Consider the following 14,771-nt stretch of genomic DNA (forward strand, 5'->3'; position numbering starts at 1 on the left):
TGCCCACAGCCCCCGCCAGGCAGCTGTCGGGAGCCATCAGGTCCCCCCTGACCCCCAGCCCCTTCCCCAGCTTTGTTCTCCCTCTCTGGACATGCTCCAGCCCCTCCGTGTCCCCCTGGCACGAGGGGCCCAGAGCTGAGCCCAGGGCTCGAGGGGCGGCCGCCCCAGTGCCCAGCGCAGGCGGACGGGCACTGGCCCTGTTGGCCATGCTGGTTTGACTACCAGCCAGGAGACTGCTGGCCGCCGTGGCCACCCAGGCACAATTGGCCTTAGCCCATGGCCCCGGCCTGCCCAGCCCCCCTTGCAGAGCCCCCCTCAGGCCAGCACTCCCCGGCCGGGTGTCACCTGCAGGCTGGCTAAGGGTGGAACTGTTTGAAATGATGACAAGTTTGCAGCGTATATTATATATTTATAGAATTGCATCTGTAAATAACCAGGGGAGTCTGTGCTCAAACTCTGAAGGAAAATCGACTGCACCTGTACCGGAGAGGTGTTTGCTACTCAGTTCCGAAATCTCGTGACAGGGATTTGACAATCTCCTTAAGTGTATCCCTTCCAGTGTCCATTTGGTCTTAAAGCTAGCTTTTTTAAAACAAACAAACAAACAACAAAAAAACAAAACAAACCACCAGGATTCTACTTGGCTAAGAATTAAACACTTCGTTACTCTTCCTTGACCTCTCTCCTGTTTATAGCACTCTTCATATATCTGAATGCTTACAGTGTTTCCCCTCAGTCTTCTCTCATACAGACTAAACAGTCTCTACTATTTCATCCTTCTTCTCATAGGTTCCTTCTGATAAATCTCTTGCGTGTCTTGGTGATCTCCTCTGGCCTCTTTCCTGCCTGTTGGTCTCTTTTAGGGGGGTGCTGGAGCTGGACACTGCACTCTACCTGATGCCTTACTCTAGTGCTGAGCAGGAAGGAATAATTACATTCTCTGTCTTATACTCTATGTTTCTATATATGATACTCATAACGCATTCCTAAAAGGTGTTTGGTTTTCCTTAGTGTCACATTATAGAGGTGTGCAGCTGCCATCTGCTGTAATTCCTATTTCTGTTCTGCAGTACACTTACGTAGTTGGTTGTTTGACCTTTTATATTTAGCCATTCCGTTTCTCCTTCCTAAGCACAGAACTTTTGAGTCAACTTCAATGAATATTATCTTATTGACTCATTCTGTTTTTCTGGTTTACCAAATGTATTAATGCCTTGGTGTTCCCGAAACGTAAGGTTACTGGCCTATGTCAGAAGATGACCCTCGTGAGAGTCATTAGTGTCAAACAAAATACTGTTCTTCAGGCAACTGATATATTTAGGAGTGTGTGTGTATATATATCCTGGGGTATTGCTTGCACCCGTTCACTTTTCTAATCAAATATATTTTTTGAAAGACTGGCTCATCTTCGTGAATCTTTAGTGACATATTTATGTTGACTGTGCGCCCATAAAACAGCCTAAAGCCTGTCAGAATAGAACGAGCAGTATGGCATGTTTACAGTATAGTATGCAGTAAATCATGTTTGTGCTTAATTTTACAACTGTTCAACTGGCTGAATTTGGCATTTAAAAATATGTCCTCTTTCACCTAAACAAAGGCTGGCTGAAGGCTTAATAATGCCTGAAGCAGAGCTTTATAAGGCCACAGAACTTTGCCATACTTGGTATAAGCTTTAGGAATATCTAAAAGAAGAAAAAATTTATTTAAATAAAGTTTTTTGGAGAAAAAAACTCACCAACAACTAACTACAGAAGTAGCCAATGACATGTTCTTAACTGTACCATTCATGAAGATAAAAATCGTGAGCTTTGAAGTAAAATGTAACCTTGAGAAGCAGCTTCTTGCCCCATGTACATCTGCATAGCTGCACTGGAGTCAGTGGAACCAGGCTGATTTATACCAGCTGAAGAGCTGGCTGAGCATTTCATGGCCTTTACAGTTCTTAGATGTTTCCTTTTAAAATAAATATTTACAATTTCTTGCAAATTTATTGCTGCGTGAATTGTGCCAGAAGAACAGCCATGGAAATGAAAGTTCAGTATTAAATCATAGGAAAGCAAACAGCAGTGGTGCTACGTCCGAGACTTCTGTAAGTGCCAGCACGTTTCTACCACACCTGTATTAGCCTCCTCTTCTTGGGGAAGAGCATCATCCAGCCTCTCTGGTCCCTTCCATTTTATTTTTTGCCTGTTGCTCATCCATAACCAATATACCTGAAGAATCTGTGACTGGTGCCAGAGAACTGCCAGCACCTCTGAAGTGGCTGATGAGCAAAAAGCCATGGCACAACCCATCGTTACTGTCATGAATAGTAGATTGTTACCTGCATGTTGGCTGGGTTTGAATGATCTGCTGCTACAGATTGTAGAGTAGTTTCATTGACCAGAAAGAGAAAATGGAAAAGACCCAAGTATAAATGTCTGTATGTGTGTCAGCTGTTTTTGATGTAAAAATGTAATAGATTTCCACATATTTATGTATGTTCATATATAGGTGTAAATATAGAGGATGGTAAAGTGCTCGTATTTCTGTATGGTTTGGTTCAGCTCCTCAGTTTAAACAGAGAATATCCATGTTTGAGAGTGTGTTGCTATTTGCCACTTGACTGTGTTCAGCTGGGCAGTTGTTCGACTGCTCACTGAGCAGAGTAAGACACTTCTGAGTTAAAATGTAGTTTACCTTGGCATACTGACTGATCAGTGGGAGTTTTCTCAGATATTTTTTCCTATTGCCTGTCCCTTCTTCTAAAAATCTGTCTCCGTTTCTACCTCTGTGGTCATTCCAAGCCCTGACTAGAGCCAGTATTAACAGTCAAAATAGGCCAATGGACAATATTCTTTAAGTGCAGTTCTCAGACCACTAACGTGCATGTGGCGTATTTCATATACCCTACCTGTAGGAGAGGTGTGCCAGATCAAGGCTGCTAAATCTACATACTGTCCACTCCAGCTACGTATAAAATCTAATGAAAGACTCTGCAACACCTCCCTGCCTGGAATTCATTAATGCTTTTGAATAACTCTGTTATGAGAAATCTTGGGGGATTTGGTTGTACAAATAACGAGAGGAAAATGGAGAGTCATGAACAAGAATGGTATTTGTCTAGTATTAAATGGAGAGTGCGACTTGTTTTGAAAGGCACAGTGAACTTGGTTTCGTTATTTTTATCATCATCTAACTGGTATGTGGTCGGTAGAGGTCCTCCAACCCCTTTCTTAGGCAGTCATGTGGACAGCATTTTGAATTTTACAGTAACTAAACAAAAACAACAACGAATTCAAGTGTCTTAGTCAGTTATGTCAAGACAATGAGAAAAGGATCGCCTGTGCTCCAGTTGTATTTCCCTTCACCTCAGCAAAATCGCCGAGCCTTGGCAATGTAAACCAGTCAACAGCAGAACTGTTGTTTTATATGCTGGAACTCTGTGTGGAAGAAGGCAACTTCACAGAAACGTGGAAGTTGAGTTACTGACATATTCATGGGCTTCAGTACGGGTTTTCAGAGGTACAGCGTGTTTCTGTGAACACACAGAACTGCTACTGGAGCAACAGTTTACAGCACTGGGATTGAAGAAGTAGGTATGATGGAAGGAAAGAAAAATATCAAGGAGTAAAGGTAATTTTTGTCTTGTGCTACAACAAATGAAATCTCCCCTAAAGGGAAAGCCAGAGGACAGAAGCTGAAGGAACCCATTCAGCTCAGCTTGGTGAAGTTTTTGTCCTCAGTGAACTATAATGTTTCCTATCTGGGCTTTTCTTAGATTATGCAGAATTTTCCTATCTGGTAATCTCTGCTTTAAGAAAACATTTTTGTTGCTATTTGTTGTGGTCCAGAGTAGAAGAGACAACACAGAGCTTCAGTCATCTTGTGGGTGGAGGCCATGCCTCTTGCCCATCCCGAGCTGGTAACTCGATCAGTCCCTTCTACCTAGTTCTCTCCAGTCAGTGGCATTACAATTGAAAGAGAAACTTCTGTGGGCCAGAAGAGTTGCCCTTACTTTCAGAAAGGGCTGCGTGCCAGGTTGCTCTTGTTGGAAATGTTCTGCTCTACCTGCTCGTGCTTTGGATTGCGGGAAGATTGTGATTTTTGTAGGCAGCTCCTGGCAGAAATGCAGGCATTCCCATACTTCAGGGTTTTGCTGAGCATAATAAATCATTACTGAAGAAGGGAATAGCACAGCTAAAAAACATTTCTCTGTAGTACTCTTATTTGTAGTGCTTTGAAAGAGAGTCTTCTGGTGGATGGATAGGAAAGGTCAAGACTCACCACTTTATTCCTCTAGATGGGAAACGATGAAACTGCCGCAGTGATTTCTGCAATTCTGACACTATAATGTCATAGAGCCAATCTGCTTTTACTTCCTAAATTAGAATTTGGTTGTAGATCTTCTTTTAACTTGGTTATCTAATCTATGGGCTGGACTGCAAGATATTTCTCTTCATGAGAACTTCTTATTTTTCCCATAGCTGTGAAATAAAAAATGACAGCTTGTTCATTTTAAAATGAATTAAAATGCTGTTAAGTTCTTGACCCTCCTAAGGAGAAGTAACTGTGAGAACATCCTTTGTCTTTGTGTTGCCTTTCATGCTTATGGTGATTGGTTTTTGAAAGTTTTAAGTTATAGCAAATTGAAGTCCACTTGCTTAGAGTCAACATGACAAATGACAGTAAATTGCGTATATTTTCTCCTGACCTTATTATAGCATAAGCTCTCAAAGACTTCAGTGGAAGAATTAAATCATAAGTCTTGAGATTCTTTCTTTTTATTTAAAAAAAAAAAATTTTTTCACAAATGGGTAGGTTTGCAGATGCAGTTTGGGCTTTGCAGGAGCAGCTGAAATCAGATTTGCCCATGCTACAGTGAGTATTGGCATCGGAACTAGACCACCAACATCTTTTTTAACAGGAACACTAGGAACAAAATAGATTTCAGGCCAAGATTTGACTTTGAAAGGAGGAAAGCGATCATTATTTATTGTAGACTGTAGCTTGGGTTTGAAAACATTTCTTTTATAGTCAGTTTTAGTTAATGCAGTTTGCTGAAGAAAGAAAATATCTCCCTCACAAAGGAACACATGGGAAATAATAAGCTTATTAATCGAATGCATGAAACATGCTCTCCTTTTTCATGAAAAAAGGGCCTATGCTACACTGAATAAAACTTTCCCCTTTGCATGCTGATGTGTTATGCACGTATTGATGTTACTGCTTCATTAGGAAACCTAGCATTTGAATCTGTATTCTGGCAGCAGAACCTCTTTCGTTTACCAGGATTGGTCTGAGGAGTAAAAGAGCCAGCAGACTTGTTTGTAAGAAAGAAATGGAGAATTTTAAAGACTGAAGTTTTCTTAAGCTGAGGCCTTTTTTTTTGTGAGTGTGTTTTATGGTGGACCTTTTATTTCCTGCGTTAACTTTGCATGGTCCAATGTAACAAAAAGTTGAGGATTTAGAATTTCCAGTTTCACTGTATTTGACCCACATATGTATCAAGGTCTACTGTACTGGGTAAGAAAAGATCTCCTTTCCCGAAGTGTCGCTGCTTAACATGTGTATTTAAGAGTTTGTAAATATTTTTCCTTAATTTCAGATGTGTAGCATCCAGCACTCACAGAATTCACTTACTGGAAAATGTTAGGTAGAGACTGAAAATCACATCAATGTCCCAATATATTCATTTTTTACAATGTTACAGTCATAGTATTGTTGTCCTATTTCTGGTTTTTTCGATGTGTCTGTAACTGAGAAGCAACTCTCTGAATGGAGTTAAATTGTACTCATCCTACGGCACTGGCAACATACGCACAACCAAGTTTCAAACCAGGAGTGTGTATGCGGGGGAGTTGGAGTTGAAGTGAACGCTGTGTTTAAAAACAAAGTGTGAATTTGTTCAGTGGCCAAACAGAATTTTAAAAAGAAAATCAATAAAAATATTGTCAAAGCATTCACAGAAAGGGGAAGAGGAAAAGTTCTGGATTTTGGGGGGGAGATATATTTTGAGCAATGCTTTTGTATATGGGAAACAAGCCATTTCACTTGATCCAAGCAAAGCCTTTCCTGAAGAATATGTGGACTTGGAGCACTCACCTGGGCTATTAGGATGAAGTTGATGTCCCAAACAAACCAACACCTTCCATTCACTTCCAGGAAAACATTGCAGAGCTGGTAGGAGCACTGCTTTGCTGTAGGTTGCCTCTGGTTTCTGCTCCCATTGCTGACCTGCGGTGTGTCAACAGCTAGCTCAGCGTTTGAGGTGGAGTCGGACTTCACAGCTGGGTTATGGACCACAGCCTGCGGTACTGGGGTGGCCTTGTCTCAGGTGTGTGTGCCTCAGCCTGTGGGTCAGGGCTCACGCGATATCTCTGCATAGGCTCTGAGTTGTGGGGAATGCAGGATGGCTTTGTTTGTACCAATACACACACCTGTATTTTTTTCAAAGTGTTGTCAAGAACCTGTTTGAGAAGGACGCAGGTTTCTTTTCCAAGTCTGTTAAGTTGGCTGCATGCTCAGACTGAATGGCGTTTCATCTCAAGCTGGGTTTGTGTTGCTGCATATGTTGTACTGAGCGTGCAACCAGCTCTTCTACTTCGTAGTTGCATCCCTTACCAGTTATTTTCAGTTTGTCACTCTGAGATTGTGCCAGTCCCGTTACTCCTTGCAGCTCTCTTCTTCTGAGAAAGTAAAGGGTTCCCTGCCCATATGGATTAGTACATTAGGTTCATCTCTGGACCTGGTTGTATATTCGTCCTCGGCGTGTTCATGAATCACAGGCAGCTCTGATGATTTATGGGCATGAGTACAGTCTGTGTTGAGATTTGTTCAGTATGATTAGGCCAGATGCGTTTGGATTAGGAACTTGGTGCTGCAAGTGCTGTGACTCTCTGGTTACTGTCAAAGTATCCCGATATTGAGATGGGCAATTAATAATTTTTTTAGAAGAAGCTATACAAATTATTTGCAAATGATGTACAATTGGGATTTTCATGAAGCTTTCATTGCAGTGCTGGACGTCTTCTGTGGAAAGCAGGCTGAGACAAAAGCTTGCTTGTCCTGAGTTTACAAAAGGAGCATGGTGCAGCGTTGCAATGGGAAGTAGGTTGTGATGGGTAGGAGGGCTTCAGGAAATAAAAATAACAACAAAGCGGGAGCGTACAGTAAGAGGCATGAAGGAAAAGGCGATGGTGCACAGCCTTTGAAAGCAGAGGGAGTAACATTTGCAGCAGCTTCTGAAGTAGTTGTGACCTTCCTTCCTCTCCCTTGTCTGTGGGCAGGGTGCTAGGATGCTGGGTCGCTGCTTCCCCTTGCTTTGGGAGTCACTGTGACTCCTACGCTGTCACTTCTTCAGTCCTCCTTAACCCATCAGGTTGAGTTTAGCAGGCTTGAGCAGAGCAGCTGGAGGACCAGGTGGCATTGCCGTCTGGGACATGGGGTGGCTTGATTCTCCTTCTCTGCTAAAGCGGGAGTAATGCCCTGGAAGTCAGCAGACTGGCACTACTTTAAAAGAAGTACAATTCCTTTCTGTGTCTGTAATCCAGCTCTTGCTTCCTTCCAGCTCCATGTGGGTAGTTTGCCATAGGAAAAGGACTAGCACAACCAGCCAGTATAATAGTTATTGGTTAATAACGGAGTCCTGGAAATCTTCTGACTTCAGTAATATTTTTTTAAAGTATCGTTAATTCCTGCTATCCCACTTTATCCCTAACCACGTGAAATGACTGGGTTTATTATTAAGGAGTTTCTAAAACTCTTAGAAACCAGATTTTACGCTAGGTCAGGAAGATGTATGTGCTTTAAATCTTTAGTAGATCTGTTTTGGATCAGATGAAGAAGGTTAACAGAGCTGTATCTTCACTGAGCAGCTGAAAGTGAAGTAAAACAGTCCCTGTGTGGTTGCAGTGGCTCGTGATTTACAGGGCTGAATTCACAGGCTGCTCCTGCTGCCGAAAACGCACGCTCTCAACCGCTGTTGATTTTTGAATTAAAATAATGCAGCTCTATACACAGTTTACTTTATTGCTAGAGGGCAGGGAAATATAGGTAAGAGCCGTTAATCCCCAGCAGGCTGCTGGGCAGGCGAACAGTCATAGATGACAAAAGTTAATTGGAAACATGAGCAGTTTAACAGAAAACATATTTGTGATAATTGAGAGAGTAACGTCTCCAGAAAGGAAACTCTGCAAAGAGAAACTTCAGAGGAGAAGTGGCCGCTGGTAGGTGAGTGTGATTTTTCAAGCTCTCTTTAAGCTCTGAACTGATTTCTTGACAAGAACAAGTAACATTAAAAGGAACTAAATAAATAAAATATTTGCTTTCTCTGAGTTGGGGGGTGGGGGAGGCTGTACAGCTCCTGCACTAGTTTCTCTTACAGCTGGACTAAGATACGTGGTAATACTTAATTTAGGTTCATCGCATAAGGACAGGGTTTTATTTTTGTACATGGATTTTTCTTCTACCTTTTGCATATGAAGATCTCATCCCCACACGCACACCCCAGTAACTGAAAGGACTTCAGTTTTAATTTTTTCCTTACTCCTGTATTTTTTATACGTTGGACATTTTTCTAAGAATTGCACTTGGACAGCAAGTATTTTGCCAAAAGCAGAGGGAATGCTTAGTTAGACAATAGTGCTGTGTTTTTGCTAATGAAATATTATGAACTTCATAAGGGAGAATACATTGCAAAACACGTTTTGGTTTGAATTGGAGGAGTTTCTTTCCCCTGGAAACAGCAAGTAAACGTAAATTACATAGTAGAAGCTCGTTGCTGTTCTGCTGGGTAGGAAAAGAAAATTGGCTTTTATTTTCTTTAAGTGATGCTGATGTTGAAAATACTACTATGTGTCTATCTTTTAAATGCTGTTAGTGTAAAGTTCCTTATGTTTCATTACAGAAAGAAGCCCAGACTAGCTACAATTATCAGGTACTACTGTTTTGGTTTTTGGGGTTGTTTTTGTTTTTTTTTCCAGAGCCTGCAGACAGTACAGCCTCCCAGCCCACAGGAATGAATGAAAATGTCTCATCCTCAGTTCAGAGCTGCAGCAGTACTGTTAGTTGCAATAACTCATCAGCCATCCCTCAGCCAAGCTCTGCTATTAAACCTTGGCGCAGCAAGTCCCTCAGTGCTAAGCACACAGCTACGTCTTCCATGTTATCTGTAAAGCAGCCTATATCGGAGCCTCCAAAGCCACCTTCAGAAATCGCCAAAACAACTCCCAACGGTCAAAAATCCATGCTTGAAAAATTAAAACTCTTCAATAGCAAAGGAGGCTCGAAAGCAGGAGGGACGACGCTCGAGTGTCCGGGGTCTCGGGACAACAGCTGTGAAAAGCTCGAGATGCTTCTCAGCTTTGAGGAAAGCGAAGAAACTGATGCCGCAAATCAGAATGTCAACAATCCAGGATCGATGTCCAGTAGTCCCAAAATTGCACTCAAGGGAATTGCACAGAGGACTTTTAGCCGGGCACTAACTAATAAGAAAAGTTCTCCAAAGGGTAATGAGAAGGACAAAGACAAACAGAAAGAGAAAGAAAAGGACAAGAGTAAAGACACTGCAAAGAGAACATCTATCACTGAAAAGCTGGACCTGAAAGAGGAACCAAAAGAAGACCAGACGGCACTAGCAACAACAGAGATGCCAAAAAAGTCCTCCAAGATCGCAAGCTTTATCCCTAAAGGAGGAAAACTGAATAGTGCCAAGAAGGAGGCCTCTGCCCCGTCGCACAGTGGAATACCAAAACCAGGAATGAAAAACACCACAGGGAAATCCTCAAGTGCCCCCGTTCCTGCAAAGGAAGGCGAGAGAAGCCGCAGCGGGAAAGCCGGCTCGGGGCTTTCTCATCAGAAGTCTCAGCTGGACAGCAGGCATTCCAGCTCCTCATCCAGCCTGGCTTCTTCAGAAGGAAAAGGCGTAGGAGGCCTCAACAGCAGCAGCAGCAGCCAAGCTGTCAACGGACCCACCGCCACGACACACACCACAGGGAGCAACACTGTGAGTGTTCAGCTACCTCATCCCCAGCAGCAATACAGCCACCCGAACACTGCCACGGTAGCTCCCTTCATGTACAGGTACGGTGAACTTCTCCGGCGGACTGCTTTGAACATGACGCTTAGATAGGGAGATTTGTTTTGGACACTCGCTCTGTCAGGGGGCTGAGTGAGGCAGCAAGGTGAATGCCATGACGTGTCAAAGCTTTGTGCTTTAAGAGAGTAGAGAATTTATACATTTACACAAAAACTGTTGGTGAAGGCCATCGGACTAAGATGTATAAGGAGTTGTAATAGGTGGGAGGGTAAGTATTTGTTGTATCCGATCCTGCTAACAGTTAAGATGGGAATGCTAGCACCTTCTTGACCAGGTACTGCTCTTACCTGGGCTTTTACCCTATGGATTAGGTTTGGTTTGTGCATCATAGCTCTAAAAGTTGTAACAATGCCATTTTATGACATAGCTATGCTCGTTCTCTTCAGTGTGGCTAACAGTGGTGGAGCTGCCTTGCTATAAATAGTAATGGGGAATCTTGGAAAACAAAAATAAAAATTCCTTAGTACAGGTAAGGCACCAAGTCTGCTGTTCTGTGCATTAACCCTGAATGAGTTAAGCAAAAGAGCAGCCGTATGGGGTCACAATTAACCTCCATCTAGTCCAGCATCTTCTGTTGGGCAATGGCAGTAGAGGCTACGTACAGAAGAGTAACAAGAGGGAAACTGACAACAAAGCTTCCTAAGAACATGCTCCCCAGTCTGACCATGACACAAGAAATTCCTCAGTCACATGGTGGGATTTTTGATTTTGACAGCCATCTCCTAGTTTTCTTTTGACACCATTTAATTCTTTCAGAGGAAAAGAATGAAAGCAGTTATTCCATCTTCATGGTCTTCCTGCTGCTGATGATTTGAGTGACCTCTGTCATATCCTTCCCTCCCTTAAGATGTTTCTTTTCTAGGCTAAGGTGTCCTAGCCTGTGTGGTTTCACTTGTGGAGATGCTGTTCATAACCTTTGGTCATCTTTGTGGCCCTTTCCCCTCATTTTTTTTCAGTTCTACTATATTAATTTTTGCCTTTCATCTTTTGGCACATGTAGCATAAGAAATGGTTGGCCACATTTTTTAAATAAATGTGTATGTACATGCAATGAGCCTGAAGGAGGGGGACGCCAAAGGCCTGTGCAGGAATGCAAAATGGGAAGAGTCTTCTTTCTGTGTGTGTGTAGAATAAAATGCCAGGCGTCTTTTCTGGCATGAGGTCACATGAAAAGGAACCAGTTGAGAAAAATTCATTTGTCTCAAACTTGTATAAATAGTACATGTTCTTGATTTCTCTTGCTCTTGCATTCATCGGTACTACTTTGGCTGAAGGCGGGGTTTACTACTAGTGATTTTTAGGGATTTGGTTTGAGTTAAAAACTGCCAGTGCAGTTTGCACTGTTTTAGTCCATAACTAAATAGAAAATAGTGGTTGCAAACTGATTGTATTGGTGTTTATCCCTCATAACCTCCAAAAATGCATTCGTGATGCTTTGGGTTGTTAAGTTTATCACTGCAGTGTCCTATCAAAAGATAAAGTGAAAAGCACTCTAGTTAGTGTTCATCTTCCTTTGAACTTAGGTATCGGCATCTAAAGTGTAAAAGCAGATGCAGTCCATATGTTTTCTGTAATCTAAACATACTGTTAAACCCTAGGCAGTATTTATTTAACTTTTTACAAAAAACAGTAATGAAACTACCTATTGGCAGCTGCAGAAAATGCTAAGAAATTGAAAAAATAACTCTTTTACAACATTGGAGGAAAAAAGGGCCAAACTGTGTAATCTTGCCAGCTTTAAAAGGAAAGAGAAAAGTGAAATTTTATTGATTTGCAAGGCAAATGTATAGCATTATTATAGATTTAGTATCGAGACACTTTCCGAATCTACAAAATGCACTTGTTAATGCGTTGCAGTGGTAGTCTCAGGTTTTTTCTGCTATCAGTTGAGGTTACTTTAATCTAAACTTCTCAGCTGCCTGTAGACTTACTTTTTGTTTGTTTTTTTAAATATTGTTTTTTAAGTAAAAGACAGGAGAAATTGTTCTACATTTCATTTGGAGTTAACTGAAATTAAGAATATTGCAATAGTAATTCCTTGCTGTGTCTTCACTTACGTGCAGCACTTACTCTTTGGACAGGAGAACTTGCAGCCTTTTGTTGGTGTGGCTCTACAAGCAAAACACAGCGCAGCTAGTAAAATTAATTAAGTCAATACATTTTTCAAATCTGACAGTAGATTCTTACATCACCTTTAATTACCTGACAGCCACAATGTCATACAATAAATTGGAGTTTGAAGCTGGTTTTACCAGTCAGTAATTTTAAAATACAAATGAGTGACATGGCTAGTTATTGAAGGGAAAGTAGCAGGAGTGTAACATGCCCTCATGCACTACCTGCTTTATATTAGTGCAATACAGACTTTATTAGAGAGGATCAGATTAGTCACAAAACCTGATGTTATTGATAATTACAGTTTAGCTGGAAATCCAAGTGTCTCAAGAGCCTGTCTGAAGAGCTATGAAGCCTATCTTTGACTATGAATTTTTTATTTTTTACAGCTGAGTGCTTGTTTCCATTTCTAGGACATAATTCAACATGGGACTAATGAATTATGTAAAATCAGTCTGCTGGTCTGTTCTGGAGAGAGGGACAGAGCAGCTGATGGCAGGTGCAATTGTCTCCTTGTTATACTTGAGCTACTTTGGATGGAGAGTGACTACGCATCTCTGTTGTGTGTTGCCTTCCAGATCACAGACGGACAATGAAGGGAACGTAACAGCTGAGGCCAGCACAGGAGGGGTCAGCATGGATTCTGCTCTTTATGTCAAAACTGGACAGCCTACTCTTGAAGACCTCTCAGGTATGTCTTGCAACCTACTGACTGCGGTCTGGTCAAATAAGAATTGGCTAAGGCAAGCCTGAAATCAGGAGCTCCCTCTTTAGGGGCACATTTAATTTGGTTTTATTCCTGTTGCTTTTGTTCTTACTAGTTACGGTATTTCTTTCAGCTCTTCAGCAATGGACACTGGGTGTCAATAATCTGAATACTAGATGCTCAAGTTCTGCACAGCGATGTGCCCCCCAAATTTCTTGAAAGCGTTAGGAATTCTGGGTGCTTAATCTCTTTTTAGGAGACGTCCAGCACCTTTTAGGATTAAGCTGTTATAAGGATCCTAAGTATTCTCAAGCATTTGATATTTATTTTTTACTGTTTAAAACTTCGCTTCAGAATTTACAGAAGAGATTAAATTAATTTCCTTGATGTTTTACTTTGTTTATAGGTTTTTTGGGTTCATATTTAAATTTGAGAGCCAGTTTAAAGTAAGAAACGCAGTGTCCAGCTGCATAAACCTTTTCAGTATTACCTCTTAAGCATCAATTTGCCTAGCCTAGATGTATTTCAGCCTGTCAACTGAGAAGTGTTTCTGAATCACAAAAGGTCTTTAGTTTTTTAATGACAGCTGTGATGTAAATGCAAACTGTTCTTCAAGTAGAATGTGTAAGTTTTGGGATCCAAGAATGGAGGACAGCTGACAACCTCGGAGATGGAGATGGAAAACCCAGCTGTGTGCCACCAGACCCCGCAGACAGCAGCAGTCCTTAAAGGGGTCTTAGGGGAAAAGGAGCAAAGAAAACAAAATGTTCCCTCAACCCAAATACATTAGAAGAAATAAGGGACAGATTTCTTCTCTCCCTACATAGCAGCTGTTGATGCTTTTAATTTAAAAGCACATATAAAACAAATGAGAGCATAGGTAGGGAAAACTGGAAGCTGAATAGTTTAATGACGCTGCCTGTTCATGAAGAGCTGATTTAATAATTAAGCTCTAGTAGCACTATCCAATGTCTGCCTTTTAAGTGTACTTATATTTTAAGTAATTGAATGTCATTTAAGTAAAAAATCTGCTATCAGTTTAGGCATGAGAGTGATCTCAGAAGAAATTGGTTTAGCTTGTCTCATGTATGTTCTCTTAAGAAGTCAACTACTGTTTGCCTTCGTACCTATGAGAGAAATGATCTGTGAAAGAGCACTGTGACCTTTGTTAGGCTACAGACCTATAAATGTTTTATGTTCTTTGCTGCAAAAATTTGTAGATCCGTGAGTGTAGAAAATATTTTCTGTCCCAGAGACCCGCTGGCTAAAGGAATTGGTCTTGTTAGGGAGCTATATCCAGTCCAGCCAGATCATAATTGTTTGACCATTTGGCCTAAGTGAATTGTATCTCAGGGAGATTATTTCCCAGGGCATAGAGAGCCATTAAAAAAAAATTGCTAACATGGACACTACCTGAGCCATTGTTTTTTCTCAGAAAGGCTAATGATTGTATAAACATTAAAGTCTATCTTCCCCTCCCTAGAAGGTTCCCCATAGCTGGGGCTCCAGCACTTCGGTGAGTAGTTGGGGCCGCTGCTGCTTTGCAGGCAAGAGTATGTGACTTGGGCTTTCTGTGCCACCAACCTGGCATCTTTCAGAAACATGAAGTTTAAATCCAAGAATGTGGAAGGTTACAAAAACAGCTTATTTATCTGGATCTTAACACTTCTGATTTGTGTAATAAGTAGATAGCCATTTAAGCTAGCGATCATTGCGATGACCAGTATCCTGGCAGCTTAAGAATTAATCACTTGTACAAAGAAGGCGGATACAAAATTTGAAGTTTTAAATCTGCTGTAGTATTTTCTTTAGTCATGAGCTGTAGGCCCGTTAGAATGAAATCATTTCCTTCTGTGCCCAACAGAAGCT

At 41.5% G+C, this 14,771-nt stretch overlaps 1 protein-coding gene across 7 annotated transcripts in view; it reads left to right on the plus strand.

Moving 5' to 3' along the window:
- The window catches only part of NAV2 (neuron navigator 2), a 410,392-nt gene that overhangs the window by 292,145 nt on the left and 103,476 nt on the right, over positions 1–14,771 (plus strand). For all 7 annotated transcript variants that reach the window (XM_055721725.1, XM_055721726.1, XM_055721720.1 and 4 more), the window contains exons 7-8: positions 8,967–10,065; positions 12,775–12,887. In XM_055721725.1, coding sequence (XP_055577700.1) covers positions 8,967–10,065; positions 12,775–12,887 — 1,212 coding nt within the window. The remainder of the gene's footprint in view (positions 1–8,966; positions 10,066–12,774; positions 12,888–14,771) is intronic.

The sequence above is a fragment of the Falco cherrug genome, chromosome 10, assembly GCF_023634085.1.
Source record: "Falco cherrug isolate bFalChe1 chromosome 10, bFalChe1.pri, whole genome shotgun sequence".
In the NCBI taxonomy this organism is placed as follows: domain Eukaryota; kingdom Metazoa; phylum Chordata; class Aves; order Falconiformes; family Falconidae; genus Falco; species Falco cherrug.